The 17,221-nt window shown below is 37.4% G+C and overlaps 1 protein-coding gene across 1 annotated transcript in view; it reads left to right on the top strand.

Moving 5' to 3' along the window:
• The window catches only part of LOC145259124 (gem-associated protein 5-like), an 827,294-nt gene that overhangs the window by 67,564 nt on the left and 742,509 nt on the right, over window positions 1-17,221 (top strand). The window contains exons 11-13 of the mRNA XM_080116800.1: window positions 939-1,021; window positions 6,148-6,344; window positions 12,536-12,678. Of these exons, the coding sequence (XP_079972926.1) occupies window positions 939-1,021; window positions 6,148-6,344; window positions 12,536-12,678 (423 nt within the window). The remainder of the gene's footprint in view (window positions 1-938; window positions 1,022-6,147; window positions 6,345-12,535; window positions 12,679-17,221) is intronic.

Genomic DNA, 17,221 nt, shown 5'->3' with positions numbered 1-17,221 from the left:
ATGGTATACAAACTGTGGTGAGTTTCTGAATGGTGTCCTTTGTGTTTGGTCCAGATTTCTTGGAGCTGATGTCATGCTCTCTGGATAGTTGTTTCGGTGGAGGGTTTTTCTTAAACTGTCCATCTCCTCTTGATATGCATTGATGTTACTACATATTGCTTTTGCTCTGTGTTGTAGGCAACTGACGATTCCTTTCTTTACATTATATAGATGGTAGGAATTGTAGTTTAGATACTCTCCTGTGAAAGTTGGCTTTCGGTATACAGATGACATAAACCCCTAACCTGGGTTTGCGACAGTTGAGGATAGTTGCAATTTTGACTTGGTAGAAGGCAAGTTGTTCCTTGGAGTAGATAGACGAGCTAACATCAGCTGACAATCACATGAAATGAATCAGTAAAAGTGAAACGGCATAATAGGTTCCACCATTATATCTTAAGTTGCTTCAGTTTGAGTTCATCCGATACATCCTGCATTGTTCTGTTGTCCTATAAACTATCCGTTACGTCTTTGCCCTCTACAAATCTAAATTTCTTTTTTCTTTTTTTTTAATATAAACAAAACAACCAAACCAAACTCCATGAATAAATATTTGAAGATTTAAATAACTTGAAGCATAAAATTTTTTACCAAATAAACGAAAAGTGTTAATATGTCGGAAAACAAAACAACCAAACCAAACGTTTGAGATATAAAAAAAACTTGTAGCATTAAACTTTTTCTTTTTTTTTTTTCAAAATTATTGCAGTTTGCACAAAATAACCCAAAATAGTTTGATATGCCATAAAACAAAGCAGAATTACAATCACAAATACTTTTGCCTAAATTACTGGCTCCGGCATTAAATTACATGAAGAGTTGATATGCCGTAAAACAAATCAACCAAACCAAACCATTATCAATTTTTATGCTGTGATGAGGTCTTCGAATATTTTCAGAAAGAATGTGCTGCTTTTCCCGCCCGAACAGAAATTAAATGGAAACCAGATTTTTCTATGGTAGCCATTGGCAATGAGGATGGGTAAGTCATAATGTTTTTTATATATTTATTTTTTTTATTTACTCTAAACAAGACATGTCGCCACTGATGCATAATAATAATATCCAGATTAGTAGGGCCATTCTAAATGGGGAGTTGTGCAGTGAGGTGTTTGTTCACATTATGTTTAAATTTCTACATTTTTATAATGTTAGGGAAATGGGGAGTCAAGAGGGGGTTGCAAAGACTGTTTGAGGAGAGAAACTACTAAAGAAAGTCCTCCATCATTTGGGAAGCTCCACAGTGTGTGAATGGGATTTAGCTGATTGTCAAGTTGGTTAGGTGTGTTTACGTTGAGGTTGCATGGAAGGAAACGATATTAAAATGATACGATAGATTTATAATGTGGGTCTTAGACAATCTTCTATCTTATTTGTTGAAATATGGACAGTATAGGAATATATATTATTCGTCAGGTCATGTCATATGCTACTGGTACCATGTAACCCAGTACTACCTGCTTCATGGTCGGGTGACCGGCGACTAAACTGGTTCCCTCACCAGACTTGTTTGGTGAGGGTGGCTAATCTGCCTGATAGGGTTAAAAACAAGACCTTCCGAAGGGCGAATGAACCCTTTTTCGGGGTCAACGGTCAACTAGCACCGTGTGTGTTTGTGTGTATGTATGTGTGTGTTGGGGTGGAGAGGGCTCTCGTAAGCCGTGGTGAAGGCAACCTTCCTAGGAGAAGCAAATCTCTGATTTAAAAAACCATAAAGCGGGAGACCAGTATCCACATTAAGCTGGTCTGCAGTTTAACTTATTGATGGCTATCTTGCTCTTGCTTGTTGCTGGATCTCAACATTTTGAACCGAGAGAGAGAGACTTAGCTGTCGTACAAAGCTAAGACTCTTCAACATCATCTATGTATAGATACTCCGTCAGGCATGTGTCTATTAGAATGGTCCTGTGGTGATGAAGTCATTTTTGGGCTCATGGACGTGTCTGAGGGAGTGGCACTCGTCTGAGAAGACATTGCAATCATCATATATATATATATATATTTATATATATATATATTTATTTATATATATATTTATTTATATATATATATATATATATATATTTATTTATATATATATATATATATATATATATATATATATATATATATAATTCTTCCTTCAAACTTCTTGGCCTAACATTTGCGGGCAGTATGAACTGAAACAAAATACATTGATGACATTGCGAAAGCTGCTGAAAAGAAGGTGGCTTCCCTCTATCAAGCTAGAAGACTACTCACACCTGAGAGTGTCCTGTACCTATGCAAGGCCACCATGCATGGAGTATTTTTGCCACATCTGGGATGGTGCATATACCACTAGCCTCTCCCTCTTGGATAGCGTCCAAAAAAGAGTTTTCAATCTAATCAGTCCCATTTTGTTAACTAATCTCCAAAGATTGTCCCATCGCCACAATGTTGCATCTCTGTACTTGTTTTACAAATATTTTATTGGAATGTGCACTGATGAACTCATTGCACTTGTGCCCCTCGCCGTACATATCTCCGAAAAACCTGCTTAGCAATGAAACCTCCCCCCTTCACTGTTCAGAAAGCTTTCTATTCTAATAGTTTCTTCCCTCGAACAGCTAGACTTTGGAATTCCCTTCCTGCTACCTGCTTCCCTGGCTGTACTTATATATGCAGAAGTTTAAATGTAATGTAAACTAACATCTTGTTAATCTTTCCTAGGCAGGGTCCCAAATAGTATATCTTTTTAGGGGGTAAACATGAGTAAAAAAAAAACAAAAAGAAAAGGTGCAGAAGAGTAGACTTTGATGGTATGGTCACATTGAAAGAATGAGTAGGAAGGCTTGGGAAAATCTGGGAGGAAGTGATATGGATGGATTTGACAGAAAGTGGGATAAATAAAAGTCAGATAATTTAGTTTAAAAATCAATTTCTAAAAACCATACAACACATGCCTGCGTGTAAAACGGATGTTAAAGAAAATGTTATGATAAATAATGCAATCATTTGAATCTACATAGAATTTTATTAAAATGGATTTTAATCTTTATATAGGTCTTTGTTTTCAGTTGTATCCATGAACAGAAATAGCAGAAATATTTGTGTTGGGACAATTAATTGGAATCGGAAAAATCCTAACTTTTCGGGGTATCAGAAAATGTTTTTCCAATGCCAAAAACGATTCTTTTGTTTTAGTTTTACCTTTGTTTAAAACTTAATTTTACGTTACTGGTACTGATAATAAAACACTATTTATATATTTTAAACTTCTAGTAAAACTACTATTTATAGATTTATACTACCCACGAGTGTTTTTACGTCATCGCAAATGTATGTACGTATTACTTAGGTATTTACGACAATCCGCCCCACCCACAAGAGAAAACAACTTTAAAGCAATATATTTATTAATTTAAAAAGAATTTAGAGCCTGCAATTGTTCAGAATCTGAAATTTAAATCTGAATCAGTAATTGCGTCGAAATTTGGAGAAAAAATATTGGAATCGTCCCATCACTAAGAAATATAATAAAGATTTCCAAAAATTTGTTTTTTTACATAACTTGACTTCCAGTTAACTGAAATTATCTAACAATTGTTATTTTAGCCTCATGCAGTACCAGTCTGCATTTGAGTCATCACTCTGGGGTAAAAAAAATGATTCCACAATTTCCTTTTTTTTTTTCTTTTTTTTTTTTTTTTTTCTGCAAGATTCAGTAGTTGTCATCACAAAAAGAAACCGCAACGTAAATACAAAGAAAAACATGAATAAAGTATTTAGGTTCATTTTACCACATGCACCCCTCCCACCCAGTTCTTGACTCCATAGAGTTAGACAAATCATAAGATTTTTCTCTCATTTCCAAAATGGTTACTCATTCTGTAAGTAATTAACAAAGAAAGAAATAAACGCTGACAGCCGATGCAGTGCTTTATACAAGTTACGAGAATGAAAAAAAAAATTGCCCCTTTGGTCATCTATAGAGCTCGGTATGGTTGGTTTTTATCGTTAAAAGTAATTTTTAAAGGTAGTTATATGTAATAATAGCAAAAAATTCTAAATTATTTAATTTTTGCTTGTCATATACGCCCTTCCTTTGCTCCTTCCTTATTCCCGCTCTCAATTTTGTTCCTCACCCCTTCATAACAGCGTCTTGTTCCCCACTCCCTTTTCTCTGCATCTCATCCTCACGTTTCCCCTTTCTCCTGCGTCTTGTTCCCCTGGCCCCCTTTCTCTCTGTCTCGTTCATTGTCCCCCTTTTCTCTCTGCGTGTCGTTCCTTGTCCCCACTTCTCTCTGCGTGTCGTTCCTTGTCCCCACTTCTCTCTGCGTCTTGTTCCCCTGGTTCCCTTTCTCTCTGCGTCTCGTTCCTTGTCCCCACTTCTCTCTGCGTCTCGTTCCTTGTCCCCACTTCTCTCTGCGTCTCGTTCCTTGTCCCCACTTCTCTCTGCGTCTCGTTCCTTGTCCCCACTTCTCTCTGCGTCTCGTTCCTTGTCCCCACTTTTCTCTGCGTCTCGTTCCCCTGGCCCCCTTTCTCTCTGCGTGTCGTTCCCCTGGCCCCCTTTCTCTCTGCATGTCGTTCCTTGTCCCCACTTCTCTCTGCGTCTCGTTCCTTGTCCCCACTTTTCTCTGCGTCTCTTTCCCCTGGCTCCCTTTCTCTCTGCGTCTTGTTCCCCTGCCCCCCTTTCTCTCTGCGTCCCGTTCCCCTGGCCCCCTTTCTCTCTGCGTCCCGTTCCCCTGGCCCCCTTTGTCTCTGCGTCCCGTTCCCCTGGCCCCCTTTGTCTCTGCGTCACGTTCCCCTGGCCCCCTTTGTCTCTGCGTCCCGTTCCCCTGGCCCCCTTTCTCTCTGCGTCCCGTTCCCCTGGGCCCCTTTCTCTCTGCGTCTCATCTCCCTGGCCCCCTTTTTCTCTGCGTCTCATCCCCCTGGCCCCCTTTTTCTCTGCGTCTCATTCCCCTGGCCCTCTTTCTTTCTGCGTCTCGTTACTTGTCACCTCTTTCTCTCTGCGTCTCGTCACTTGTCACCCTCCCTTTCTCTCTGCGTTTCGTTACTTGTCACCCTCCCTTTCTCTCTGCGTTTCGTTCCTTGTCAGCCCCCCCTTTCTCTCTGCGCCTCGTTCCTTGTCAGCCCCTTTCTCTCTGCGCCTCGTTCCTTGTCAGCCCCTTTCTCTCTGCGCCTCGTTCCTTGTCAGCCCCTTTCTCTCTGCGCCTCGTTCCCCCCCCCCACACACACTCTCTGGTTGCCTCGTTCCTTGTCCCCACACTCTGGTTGCCTCGTTCCTTGTCCCCACCTCTCTCTGGTTGCCTCGTTCCTTGTCCCCACCTCTCTCTCATTGCCTCGTTCCTTGTCCCCACCTCTCTCTCATTGCCTCGTTCTTTGTACCCTCTTTCTCTCTGAGAGTACATTTTTCAAACTCCTTGGCCTAACGCTCACAGGAAACATGAGTTGGAACAATTACATTGAAAGTATTGCCAGGACCGCTGCAAAGAAGGTTGGCTCTCTCTCTACCGTGCTAGAAAATTACTAACACCCGAAAGTATCCTGTACCTCTATAAGGCCACCATTCACCCATGTATAGAGTATTGCTGTCATATTTGGGCTGGTGCATCTGCTACTAGTCTCTCGCTCCTAGACAAGGTCAAAAGAGAGTCGCCAATCTGATAGGCTCTGAACTGGCATCTAAGCTGCAGCCTCTGTCCCATCGACGAAATGTTGCATCCCTCTGCCTGTTCTACAAGTATTTTAATGGAGAATGCTCTGACGATCTGCAAGCACTTGTGCCCCCCTGACGTAAACACCCTCGACAAACTCGACAGGCAACTAAATCTCACCCCCACACAGTAAAGATCCCTAGATGTAAAAGATATTTCTACTTCAGTAGTTTCTTCCCCAGAACCGCTAGACTTTGGAATTCCATTCCAGTTCCCTGCTTCCCCAACTGTACTGACGTGCAGAAGTTCAAGTGTAACGTGAACAGACATCTTGCTGCCCAAATCCCCACATAGTACCCCAGTAGATGTTACCCCTGATAGTAGCCCCCTACACCAAAGTGGCAATGTGCCTTGTTTGAAGTGAAAATGTAATTAAAAAAAAAATATATATATATATTTATTTTATAAAATATTTTTTCCTTCCTTTCAGATCCGTGGAGATTTTTTCATCGCCTCACCTAAAGGTTCTGTGTATGATTAACGTATTGAGTAAAATCATCAACTGCATCAGTTGGCATCCATCATACACAACCAATTCCACCGCGATTTCATCTTGTTCAGCTTGGCTAGCGTTGGGATCGAATGGTGCAGTTGTTCCAGTCATTGATCTTTCCAGCCTCAAAAAAGGTAAGCCACCATCATCATCATAAGTTTAATATCCGTTTTACATTCTGCATTGGACGGCTTATAAAAGTTGACTTTCAAAGTCTTTTATCTCATCCTCATCGCCAATGTTGTGGTCCGGTTTAAGAGGTCACAATTATAAGATGAAGGAATCCTGGGGTTCACTGCAAGTGGTTAAACAAGAGTGTACTTTCTGCTTGAAGTTAGAAATGTCTGGGATTATATAAGCCAGACATATCCATATTGTCCATGGACATAGAGGTGTTAACTACCACAGAAGACTAACCTATCTTTGACCAGGTCTTTATTTATCCCCCTTTCTCTCAAGTTTATCCTTGTCACTTTCTTCCATATATTCCTTGTCCTTCCCCTGTGAACTGATCCTGCCATCTCAACTGTTCTACATCTACTAACTTGAGAACTCGCACCATTTTTTTTTTTTTTCAATGTACCCATACCACCAAAGTCTCCTGTTCTGCACACACACCCTTATACTGCCTATATTTACTCGCCTTCTGAGTTAAGACTGTCTAAAACTCGCATTACACATCTATTGTATTATTTTCATGTTATTTATGTCCATGCAACACGTCCATCCTCAACCCTCATTGGCCAGTTTTCACTTCCATGCATCATCACACTGTGTGCACTTGCCTGATAAACACTTTCTTTGATCAACAGTCGTTGTTTTGTTGTTGGTTCAGAAAAATATTGGAAAGTAAACTAGATGATTATTGTATTTATTTGCTTCCCCACCAAAGCAAATTAGGCACAAGGCCGTTTTTAATATGGGGTAAAAACCAGCTCCCCTAAAAGTAGGCTAAAAAGGGGGCATTCTGGTTACCAAAATAATAATTGTCCCAGTATAGAGGGTTTTCCCTTCATTGACTGGAACAAATTACCTTAAATGCAGCATCTGCAGAACAAATACTACACTTTGATCCCGGCCCTAAGGCCAAGAACAACTAGATGATTATTATGATTAATTGTTTCGTAGTTTAGATGTTTTATCAGCTAAAATGTGTATCAGAAATGTAAACTTGATAAAACGGAATTTACAAACAAGAATTTTAGTTTGGATAACCTGGAAATCGAATTTTTAACTAAACAAACAATTAGGAATTTTAGCTGACAAAAAGATAACATGAAATACAATCAAAGACATCAGAAAAAACTGAAAACAGAAAATGTTAATTTTGCTTAGAAAGTTAAGACTTCAAGCAATTCATGAATAAAGTAGTTGTGCCAGATGATTTGGTTTAGTTGTTTTAATGATTTTTTTTTCATCAAAGAATGACTTCCTGTCTCCTTCCCCTACATGCATACTTCACTGGGTGAACTACACGTTTTTTAACTAAGGCTGTCTCCTTCCTCAACATGCATACCGTGTCTTTGTTTTAATTTTGCCAGATCAGGCTATGTGAATTTACAGGCTTCTTTACCTAAAATGTGTCAAACATTGATGTTATTGATTTTTTTTGCCTTTCTTTTTGCAAAACTCAATCATGTTCTGCAAAGTCAATTTTCCTTTGCAAAACAATCAAACCGAATACCATGAATAAATGCAATATTTGTAGATATAATGTATTTAAAGCATAAAAGCTTTCGCCAAAATTACTCAAAGGGTTGATACGCAGTGAAACAAAGTGAAACAAACAAACTAAACACCAAAACTGAAGAGATAGAAAACCTGAAGAAAGTCTTTTTCCAAAATGACCGGATTTAACATTAAATAACTTGAAATGCTATAAAATAAAACAATCAAACCTGCCAACTGACCTTTCTTCCTCAACTGTTCTGCTTCTGCTAATCTAAGCACACTAACCACTTTAGGATGTTTTCCATATTTTTGCGTAATTCATTTTTGGTCCCCCGATTTATCGGAGAGGGACCTATGTTTTCAGTTTCATCTGTGCTTCCGTGCGTCCGTTAGTCCAGACTATTGCCAGATAACCGTCCATTAGTTTTTCCTGAAATTTTGCCACAAATTGTATTTCATTAAATAGATATGCACAGAGAAAAAAATTTTTTACAAAATTTCCTGTTGCGCCCCCAGGGGCTCAAAAGGTTTGTAATGCTCCAAAATGGCCAAAAATGACACATTTTGCCCCATAACATTTGATTCATCCATTAGATTTTTGGAAACTTGACCAAAATGTGGAGCCCATTGTTCTTAATATAAATCCGGTATGAGTCACCCTGGCAAAATTCTGGTTCGCGTTCCTAGGGACTTTCAGTGTTAAAAACGCCTCTTTTTGTGGTTCTGTTTGTTATATTTCTCAACGAAAACTTGATATATCTATATATAGTGGATTTTCACAGTGGTCAACTCAAGTATACATGTGTTAAGGCCTGAAACTGCGCCTTTATCCATTTACACTGGGATTTGGCATCCCCAGAGGCTTAAAAGTGGTCAAAAATGCCCTAAAATGACACTTTTTGCCCCGTAGCGTTTGATCCATCCGTTAGATTTTCCTGAAACTTTGCCAATATGTGGAGGCCATTGTTCTTAATATAAATTCAGTATGGGTGGCAAAATTCTGGGACTTTTAGGGCTAAAAAAACATGCCTTTTTGGAGCTCTTTTTTCATATTACTTAAAAACTTAATCTTTATGTCTATATAGTGGTTTTCCATGGTGCTGAATTCAAATATACATGTCTTAAGGTGTGAGAAACTACATCGTTTGTCCATTTTCACTGTGATTCAGCATTCCAGGAACTCAAAAGGGGTCACAAATGCCCCAAAATTGCAAAAAATTACACTTTTTACCCCATAAATTTCGCCCCATCCATTAGATTTTTCTGAAACTTGGCGAAAATGTGAAGACAACGTTGGCCGTTTACACTTTTCGCATTCATCATTTCTTTACTATTTTTTGTGACATCATCTCACATGCAGCACCAGAGGGGGACCACACACGCACAGCTTGTTTTGTTTTTTAAATTCAGATAAAGTGATAATTTATTTGCTTTTTGTGAATTAAAATCTAAGTTGATTTTCGCTAAAATCAGAACTTTTCATGCATGTTAGTTGTCTGTGTTGGTTTTTCTTTTTTTTTCTTTTATTTTTAAATAAGAAAAGGTTGGTTTTCACTATTATAGCAGTTCTCCCTGAAAATATTAATTTTGCCTTCAGATGTTGCAAGTTTGTCTCTGTTTTATCGTTATTTTCATGGCAAGTGCTTGACTGAGCTCCAATCTATGATCCCCCCCCCCCACCAAACTCTCAAAAGAAACACACGTTTAGCAGAAAACACTATCAATAATTTCCCCCACTCTTTATCTGTGCCTAAACTTAAACAAAGCTTCTTTCTTAGAACTGCACACCTTCCGTTGTCGTGCTTTCCAGCTGACTACAATATGGTTGTCTTCAAGTCTAACGTAAACAAGTTTTTGATGAGCCGGTCCATATAAGTTAACAAATTTACCGAATTTCCATTACTAACGATTACTTTATTGTCCAATTGACTACTGTACACTTTTAACCCTTATCCTTGAGTGGCCTCTTGGCCTTGATAAGTGGTGATGCATGTGATGATTAAAAAAAAAAAAAGAAAACAGCCTAAACTTCAGCAATTCATGAAAAGGATAGGGAAGTTAGATGACTTTTGTATTATTAAAGAATGACTTCCTGTCTCCTTCCCTGTCATGTGTATTCTGTGCCTTTCTCTTAATTTTAACATTTTTAATTGAAACTGATTTGAATTGTTTACAAGAAGTTGTTTGTGTTCCCTTCTTCTCTCTCACACAAGGGGTCATAGACCCCCCCCCCACTACCAGATTGAGAAATTCACCTCAATTTTGTCTTTTTCTTTTTTTTTTTTCCATTGGCTGCTCACATCCTTATCCATTCTTCTTCACTACATTAGGTTTATCATCCGTTTCACATACCGACATGCATTGGATGACTTTAAGAAATTGACTACCAAACTAACCTCTCTATGGCCAGATATGAGAATGCTATGATGTATGTGTGAGTCGCAAAGACAATGATGACATTAAAAAGATTTCTATAGATTATGGAGTGATGTATGCAGGAGACTTTGTTGGTTTGGTCACATTGAAAGAATGAGTGAAGGTTTTTTTTGTTTTTTTTTTTTAGGTTAGTAGAAGTAATTGTAAAATTGATGTAACAGGTTGAGTTCAAAGGGCCAAAGAAAACCTGAAAGAAACATGATAAAGATGGATTTGAAAGAAATAAAGACCTGGTCAGAGATAGGTTAATTTGGAAGTAGATTTCTGAAACCCACCAACACATGCCAGCATGTAAAGTGGACATTAAATTGAATACGATGAGAATGGATGAAAGTTCTTGGAGTAGTTTATGTAGAACAGTTGAGGTACCAGGTTCAGTTCACAGGAGAAGGACATGGAAAGTATGGGAACATTATTTCACATAAATATGTGAACTCCACGATTTTCAACTAATGAAAATGATTCTCCACTGGTTCAAAAACGATTCTATTAGTGAGCTTGTGTGAAATACCAATTCCCAATAAAAGGAGAAAGTAATTAGGAATTGATAGAAAGATCAAAGATGAGTTAGTTTGGAAGTCAATTTTTAAAAGTTGTTCAACACATGCCAGCAGGTAAAAAGATGTCTAATCAATGATGATGATGATAGATGTCAATCATTCAACAAACAGTACCACTGTTGATTAAGTGAAGAGTCTGTTAAGCATGTGTGCACAGTGTGATGATGTATGGCAATGAAACTTGGTCAGTGAAGGTTGAGGACATGCGTTGCATGGGGAGAAATGATATACGAGAATGATATAATATATGTGTAATCTGAGATTTAAAGGTAGGTTTTCCGGCATCATATATTACTCTTTGCTCATAAACACAGGGGGTCATAGACCTCTAGGTTGGGAAGCTTATTTTCATTTCAGCTTTTTGTTAATAAAAAGAAACTTATTCAATAGAGAAAGGGTGGGATTTTGCTGCTTGTCGAGTTAGTCAAAGATGTATGTTGAGGGAGAATCAGTCCTATGAGTTTGTTAGAGAACATTCAATTAAAATATTGGTAGAACAGGCACAGGGATGGAACATTGTGGCGATGGGACAGGGATTGGAGCTTGGCAGATAGTGTGGGACCTATTAGGTTTGAGATCAGTGAAGGTTGAGGACATGTGTTGCATGGAAAGAAATGATATATGAGAATGATACCATGTATATGCAATCTGAGATTTAAAGGTAAGTGTAGATGTGATTAGCTCGGAGAAGGATTACATTTTCACAGAATAAAAAGATGTATGCAGAACAGGAGACATGGTTGGAAGAATGGATGAGAGTTCCAAGGTTAGTAGATGTGGAACAGTTGAGGTAGCAGGTTCAGTTTACAGGGGAAGGCCAAGGAAAAGATGGTAGGAAGTGATATGAATGAATTTGAGAGAAAGAGTGTGAAATAAAAGTACTGGTTAGAGGTAGGTTAGTTTAAAAGCCAATTTCTAAAAGTCGTCCAACACATGCCAGCAGGGAGGTGACGCTGACACAGTTGTTAATGATGTATGTTGACAACCTGGGTGTGCCAAGTTCAAACCACAGAAACACTCACTTGAATTTTCTTTATTCTCTATTTCTTTTTTATCTATCTTCCTTCTATCCTTCCTTCCTTCCTTCCTTCAACAAAGAATGCAAACAACAAGGATACGAAAAAGATGAAAAGAAAGAAGGTATACTTTTTAAATCTGTTTTTTTTTGCTTATGATCCCAACTATCATCAGGTTAAATAGATCTTAAAAAATTTAATGCCAGGAATCCATTTTTTTAATAAATAATAATAAAATAAAAATGATTTTAAAAAAAAAAAAAAAATATTACTCTTTGTTCATAAACACAGGGGAGTCATAGACCTCTAGGTTGGGAAGCTTATTTCATTTCAGCTTTTTGTTAATAAAAAGAAACTTATTTAAGAAAGAAAAAAATTACTCTCTCTCCAAACACATAGGAGGCCATAGCCCTCTACATTGGGAAATTCATTTATATTTTAGTTTTTTTGTTCATAAAAAAAAACTAATTTAAAAAAGGAAAAAAAAAACTCTCTCCCTAAGCACAAAGGAGGCCATAGCCTTCCAGGTTGGGCAGATCATCTTGATTTCAGCTTTTTATGCATGAATAAAAAGAAACTGATTTGAAAATAAAAAAAATTATCGTGCAATTTAAAGTTATTAAAAAATGTTTTCCTTTTCAGATTATTCGACATCCGCAGAAAAACAGATCATAAATGACAGCTTCCGCTCGTTAGAAGGCCACAGTAGTAGAGTGACTGGACTGTGCTGGAGCAGCCATTTTGAGGGACTCCTGGCAACTGTCTCTTTTGATAAAACTGCAATGGTTTGTATTTTGTTCTTGCATAAATTTCAGCCGTGAACGGCTTGTTACACAACTTTTATTTGCGATGCAGCTTTTCGTTGCATCTCTGTTAAACCATTTAAAAAACAGCAAAAATATGAAAAACATTGCACAAAGCATTTTCAATATTTAATTTAATTCAGTTTTATTCAAAGACTAGTGCCTGGGTGTGGAGAGGTGGTATAGTAAGGCTATTGAGACTCCCCCCTTCCCCCAATGAAAATAACAGCGAGCACAAAAACAAAAATTAGTCGCGATAGCCAGGCTTAAACCTGTAACACAAAAAAGGAAAGGAGGTAAAAAAAAAAAAAATGCAAACATTAGCTTTCACACTCATATGACTGACTTGTGATGTCACGGGCCTTCAAAATATATATATATAGAGAGAGCAAATAGTTAATAAAACACTTTGAAAAAGAGTTAAAAAACATTTAATCTGAAAAGGAAACACTTAATAGGTGGATAGGCCTTAATCCGCGAAGTTTCGAAGAAATATTTCCTTCTCACCAAAGGGTAGGAATTAGCAAAATGCGGGATCGGATTTTGCGTTCAAAATTATTTGATGAAACTGCAAGTAAGTCAATGATCTTACTTGATAACAAAAAGTGAAGAAAAAGGTGATTACACATGAATGGATAGTCTGGTGGAAGGTAAATTATCCAATGACGGTAAAATTCAAAAATATAAATCCAAGAAAGTTAATTGAATTTCCATTCGCACAAGTAAAATCCAAGGAAATCACGTAATTGGAAGATGGTCCAAAATAATCCAAAAGGCTGAAATCCATGGAATAGACACGGCTGTTGAGATAAAATGTAATTAAGAAAGATCAGTGAAGAAAAAGAGCAAAAAATCAGTGAAGAAAAAAAATTAAATGGTGATGGAATTAAATTTAAAATAGAAAAGCAAATGTCAAAATGACCCAGACAAAATGTTAAAAGGCGCAAAAAATATAGGGCAAAAAAATAGGTCAACTGAAATGTACAGGTTATTACTTAAGAAAATATCAGCAAGAGTTGTTAAAAGACACTAAATGGAAAAAATAAATAAATAAAAAAATAAAAAATTGAATAAAGAAATAAAAAAATTTTTAAGGGGAGAGGATTGTCGGTATCTGCAAATTCCAGATAAAGCAAGCATCATTTGTAGACATTTTTGCTGATGACACTACCATCTATGACAGTAAACGACCACGTTCTCTCCGATTTTCTCTCCTTTGATCTTGATCAAGTTGTACAATGGGGAAAGGAGTGGCTGGTTACTTTTAATGCATCTAAAACCAAGCTTCTATCTTTGCATCATCAACGTTCTGATCCCCATATGGCATCAATTAATTATGGAGGCCTCAAGTTTTGACAAGCTTCTGGGCTTGACCTTTACTCCTGACCTTAAATGGAATACGTACATCAAATCTGTTGCCAAGGCCGTTGGAAAAATGGTTGGATCCTTCTATCGCTCCAGTAGATATCTCACTGCTGATGCAATTCTTTATCTTTATAAGAGCCAGGTATGTCCAAGGATGGAATACTGTTGCCACATCTGGGCAGGAGCTGCTAGAAAAGACTTGTCCTGCCTTGATAGGGTTCAAAATAGACTTTGTGGCCTTGTGGGAGATGTCCTTTTCTCTTCGCTGCAACCTCTATCTCACAGAAGAGATGTTGCGAGTTTGTTTCTGCTTTATCGCTATTTTCATGGAAAGTGTTTGACTGAGCTTCAATTTATGGTCCCCCTCGCCAAACTTTCACAAGAAACTCTCGTCTAGCTGAAAACACTTTTTCTTAGAACTGTATGCCTGTGGAATTGCCTTCCGTTTTCCTGCTTTCCAGCTGTCTATAATATGGTTGTCTTCAAGTCCAACGTGAACAAGTTTCTGATGAGCCGTTCCACTTAAGTTAACAAATTTATCGAACTTCCATTACTATCGATTACTATATTGTCCTTTTGACTGCTGTACACTCTTTAACCCTTATCCTTGAGTGGCCTATGTAAAAAAAAAAGAAAGAAAAAAAAAAGTATGTAAGTAAATGCATATAGTAAATATTAAATATACATACAGGATATGAATGTAGATTGATCTCTTAGATAGATAGGAATATTTGAAGACTAAAACTGAAATTACAGATAAAAACCGGCCAAGCAAAGAAGAAATAAAGAATTATTAAATTATAAAGTATTAAGAAAGTATGTAGAAAAAACGATAATGTTAAACAGAAATTATATATCTATCTGAAAGGTTAAAGTAATAACTATGTAATTTCAAATTTAGAATTTATTATATTGTTACTTTGAGGGGAAGTAATTATAGTTATAGCTTCGATTGTGCAGAGGCGACGTGACTTGGAGCCTGGAGTATAAGACTTAACTTTTTTTATGATAGTCCATTTGATTGAGAAGGGGTATTATTAGAGTTAAGTTTTTTAATTAAAGTGGTTAGAGAAGTTCCTTGGTTATTATTAGAATTATGGTTGTTAAAAGAAGAAATGTGGTTTATTTTATATATATATATATATATATATATATATATATATATATATATATATATATATACTCGGGGTTTTTTATATTCAAAAGTAATGGACTAATGAATTCAACGAGGTTGTTAGATAGTGCTCAATAAAAAGAGCTGATAATACTTGTTTATTGTTATATAAACATGCTCACATCCCGCTGCTACAAATAGCCACTTGTTTCAATCAAACAACAGATATCATCAGGCAGTGACTTGACTATTCAAAAGTTCAATGAATAATTATAATAATAATTATTCATTGAACTTTTGAATAGTCAAGTCGCTGCCTGATGATATCTGTTGTTTGATTGAAACAAGTGGCTATTTGTAGCAGCAGGATGTGAGCATGTTTATATAACAATAAACAAGTATATATATAAATATATATATATATATATATATATATATATATATATATTATATACTTTTATAAGTACGTCGCGATTACGAGGCATGAATGACTTTGCAAAAATATTGACGCAAAAACTGAAACCTCTTTGCAAAAAAAACAGCCCAGTTGACGGTCGGAGAATCCGATGTGTCTGAGAAAAGTTTTTGCGAGACACACACACACACACACACATTTTGCCTTTTATAGATATACTAGCGGGGGTACCTAGCGTGGCCCGGGTGTTTAGAGGTGTGTGTTTTAGGTGGGTGGAGTGAGGGGGATCAAAACAAAAGAATAAGCAAAGTAACAACCCTGTTTAAATATTATATAAAAAAAAAACAATGTTAAAACTTCTTTAAAAAAATCGTTGCCCGGGTGTTTGTGTTACGGGGGGGGGGGGGGTTAAAAAAACAGTTTTGGTAAGTAGTTAAGATCGAACCCGAAGCCTTGAGGCGAAGGTGGAAAATAAAGTGTGCAAAAAACCTGGCACATTACCCGCTTGGCCAGCAAGAGAGAGTAACTGAAACACGTTTGAATTTATTTAAGTATTAAAAACAGAATTGACACGTGCCCGCAATAAAAGTTAACTCTGCTCCTTCTTTTTGATCTCATTAATGAGGTCAAATAGAAGTAGCGCAGTTAACTTTTACTGTGGGGCAGCTTTGGGGTTTGTTTACCCAACTTTGGCTGGTTATTTCCTCAAGATGTTGGGGAGGAGGAAACAAGCTCCCCATAAAAAGGGGATTACCCAGTTTGAATAGCAATTGTCTGATATAAGGAGTTTGGCCCCACATTGATCAAAGCTGATTGCTTCTGAACGTTCCCCGGTGCGATTGCCAGGAACAGTGCCTTAGCTTTGAATTAGTTTCGGTTTTATACAAAAAAGCTGAATGAACATAAGACGGGCTGAAATAGCAAGAATTTTGTAAAAATCGACATAAATAAATCTAGACGCAACGCGCGTTTGCAAATCGGACATATTATGATCTAGAGGATATATAAACACTTCTAAGCGATAGTAACCCCCCCCCCCCCCCCCGAGACCGTCGGCGAAAAAAAGCCTTTTCGTGACATACAAAAATGCGCGCACCGCATTTGCCTTTTATATACATAGATATAAACTAGCTGAAGTCCCCGATGTTGCCCGGATGTGAAGAGGTTTTATGGTAAGGGAATTGATCAACAGAGCCCTAACAAATGTTTCAAAACCCCTAAAAAAGATGAAAATAGCGAGTACCCGTGCAAGCACAAAAAAGTACTAAGCGGACTCAGACCTGTAACGCGAAGAAGGAAAATACGATGGAAAAAAGCGTCCACCACAATATAGAATGTCACCGGCATTCGAAATAAGGTTAGTCATTGCAAGGTGTATGATGACTTTGCAAAAATGTCAACGAAAAAACGGACCCTTCCTTGTAAAAAATGCCTCAGTTGACTAACATAGAAGTAATGTTTTTAGCCAATTTTCGGATATTTGTTGTCTGAGAGTCCCATGTTTCTAACGATACCTGTTTTGTCAGTGATCGTTGCGTGTGTTGAAAGATTTTGGCCGGCACACACACATATTTTGCGCTTTATATTATAGGCTAGCCTGGGTGCTTGGAGGTGTGTGTTGAGCAAAAAAA

The sequence above is a fragment of the Euprymna scolopes genome, chromosome 34 (assembly GCF_053919585.1).
Source record: "Euprymna scolopes isolate OS-2025 chromosome 34, ASM5391958v1, whole genome shotgun sequence".
Classification (NCBI taxonomy): Eukaryota; Metazoa; Mollusca; class Cephalopoda; order Sepiida; family Sepiolidae; genus Euprymna; species Euprymna scolopes.
This window is presented reverse-complemented; position numbering and strand designations above follow the sequence as displayed.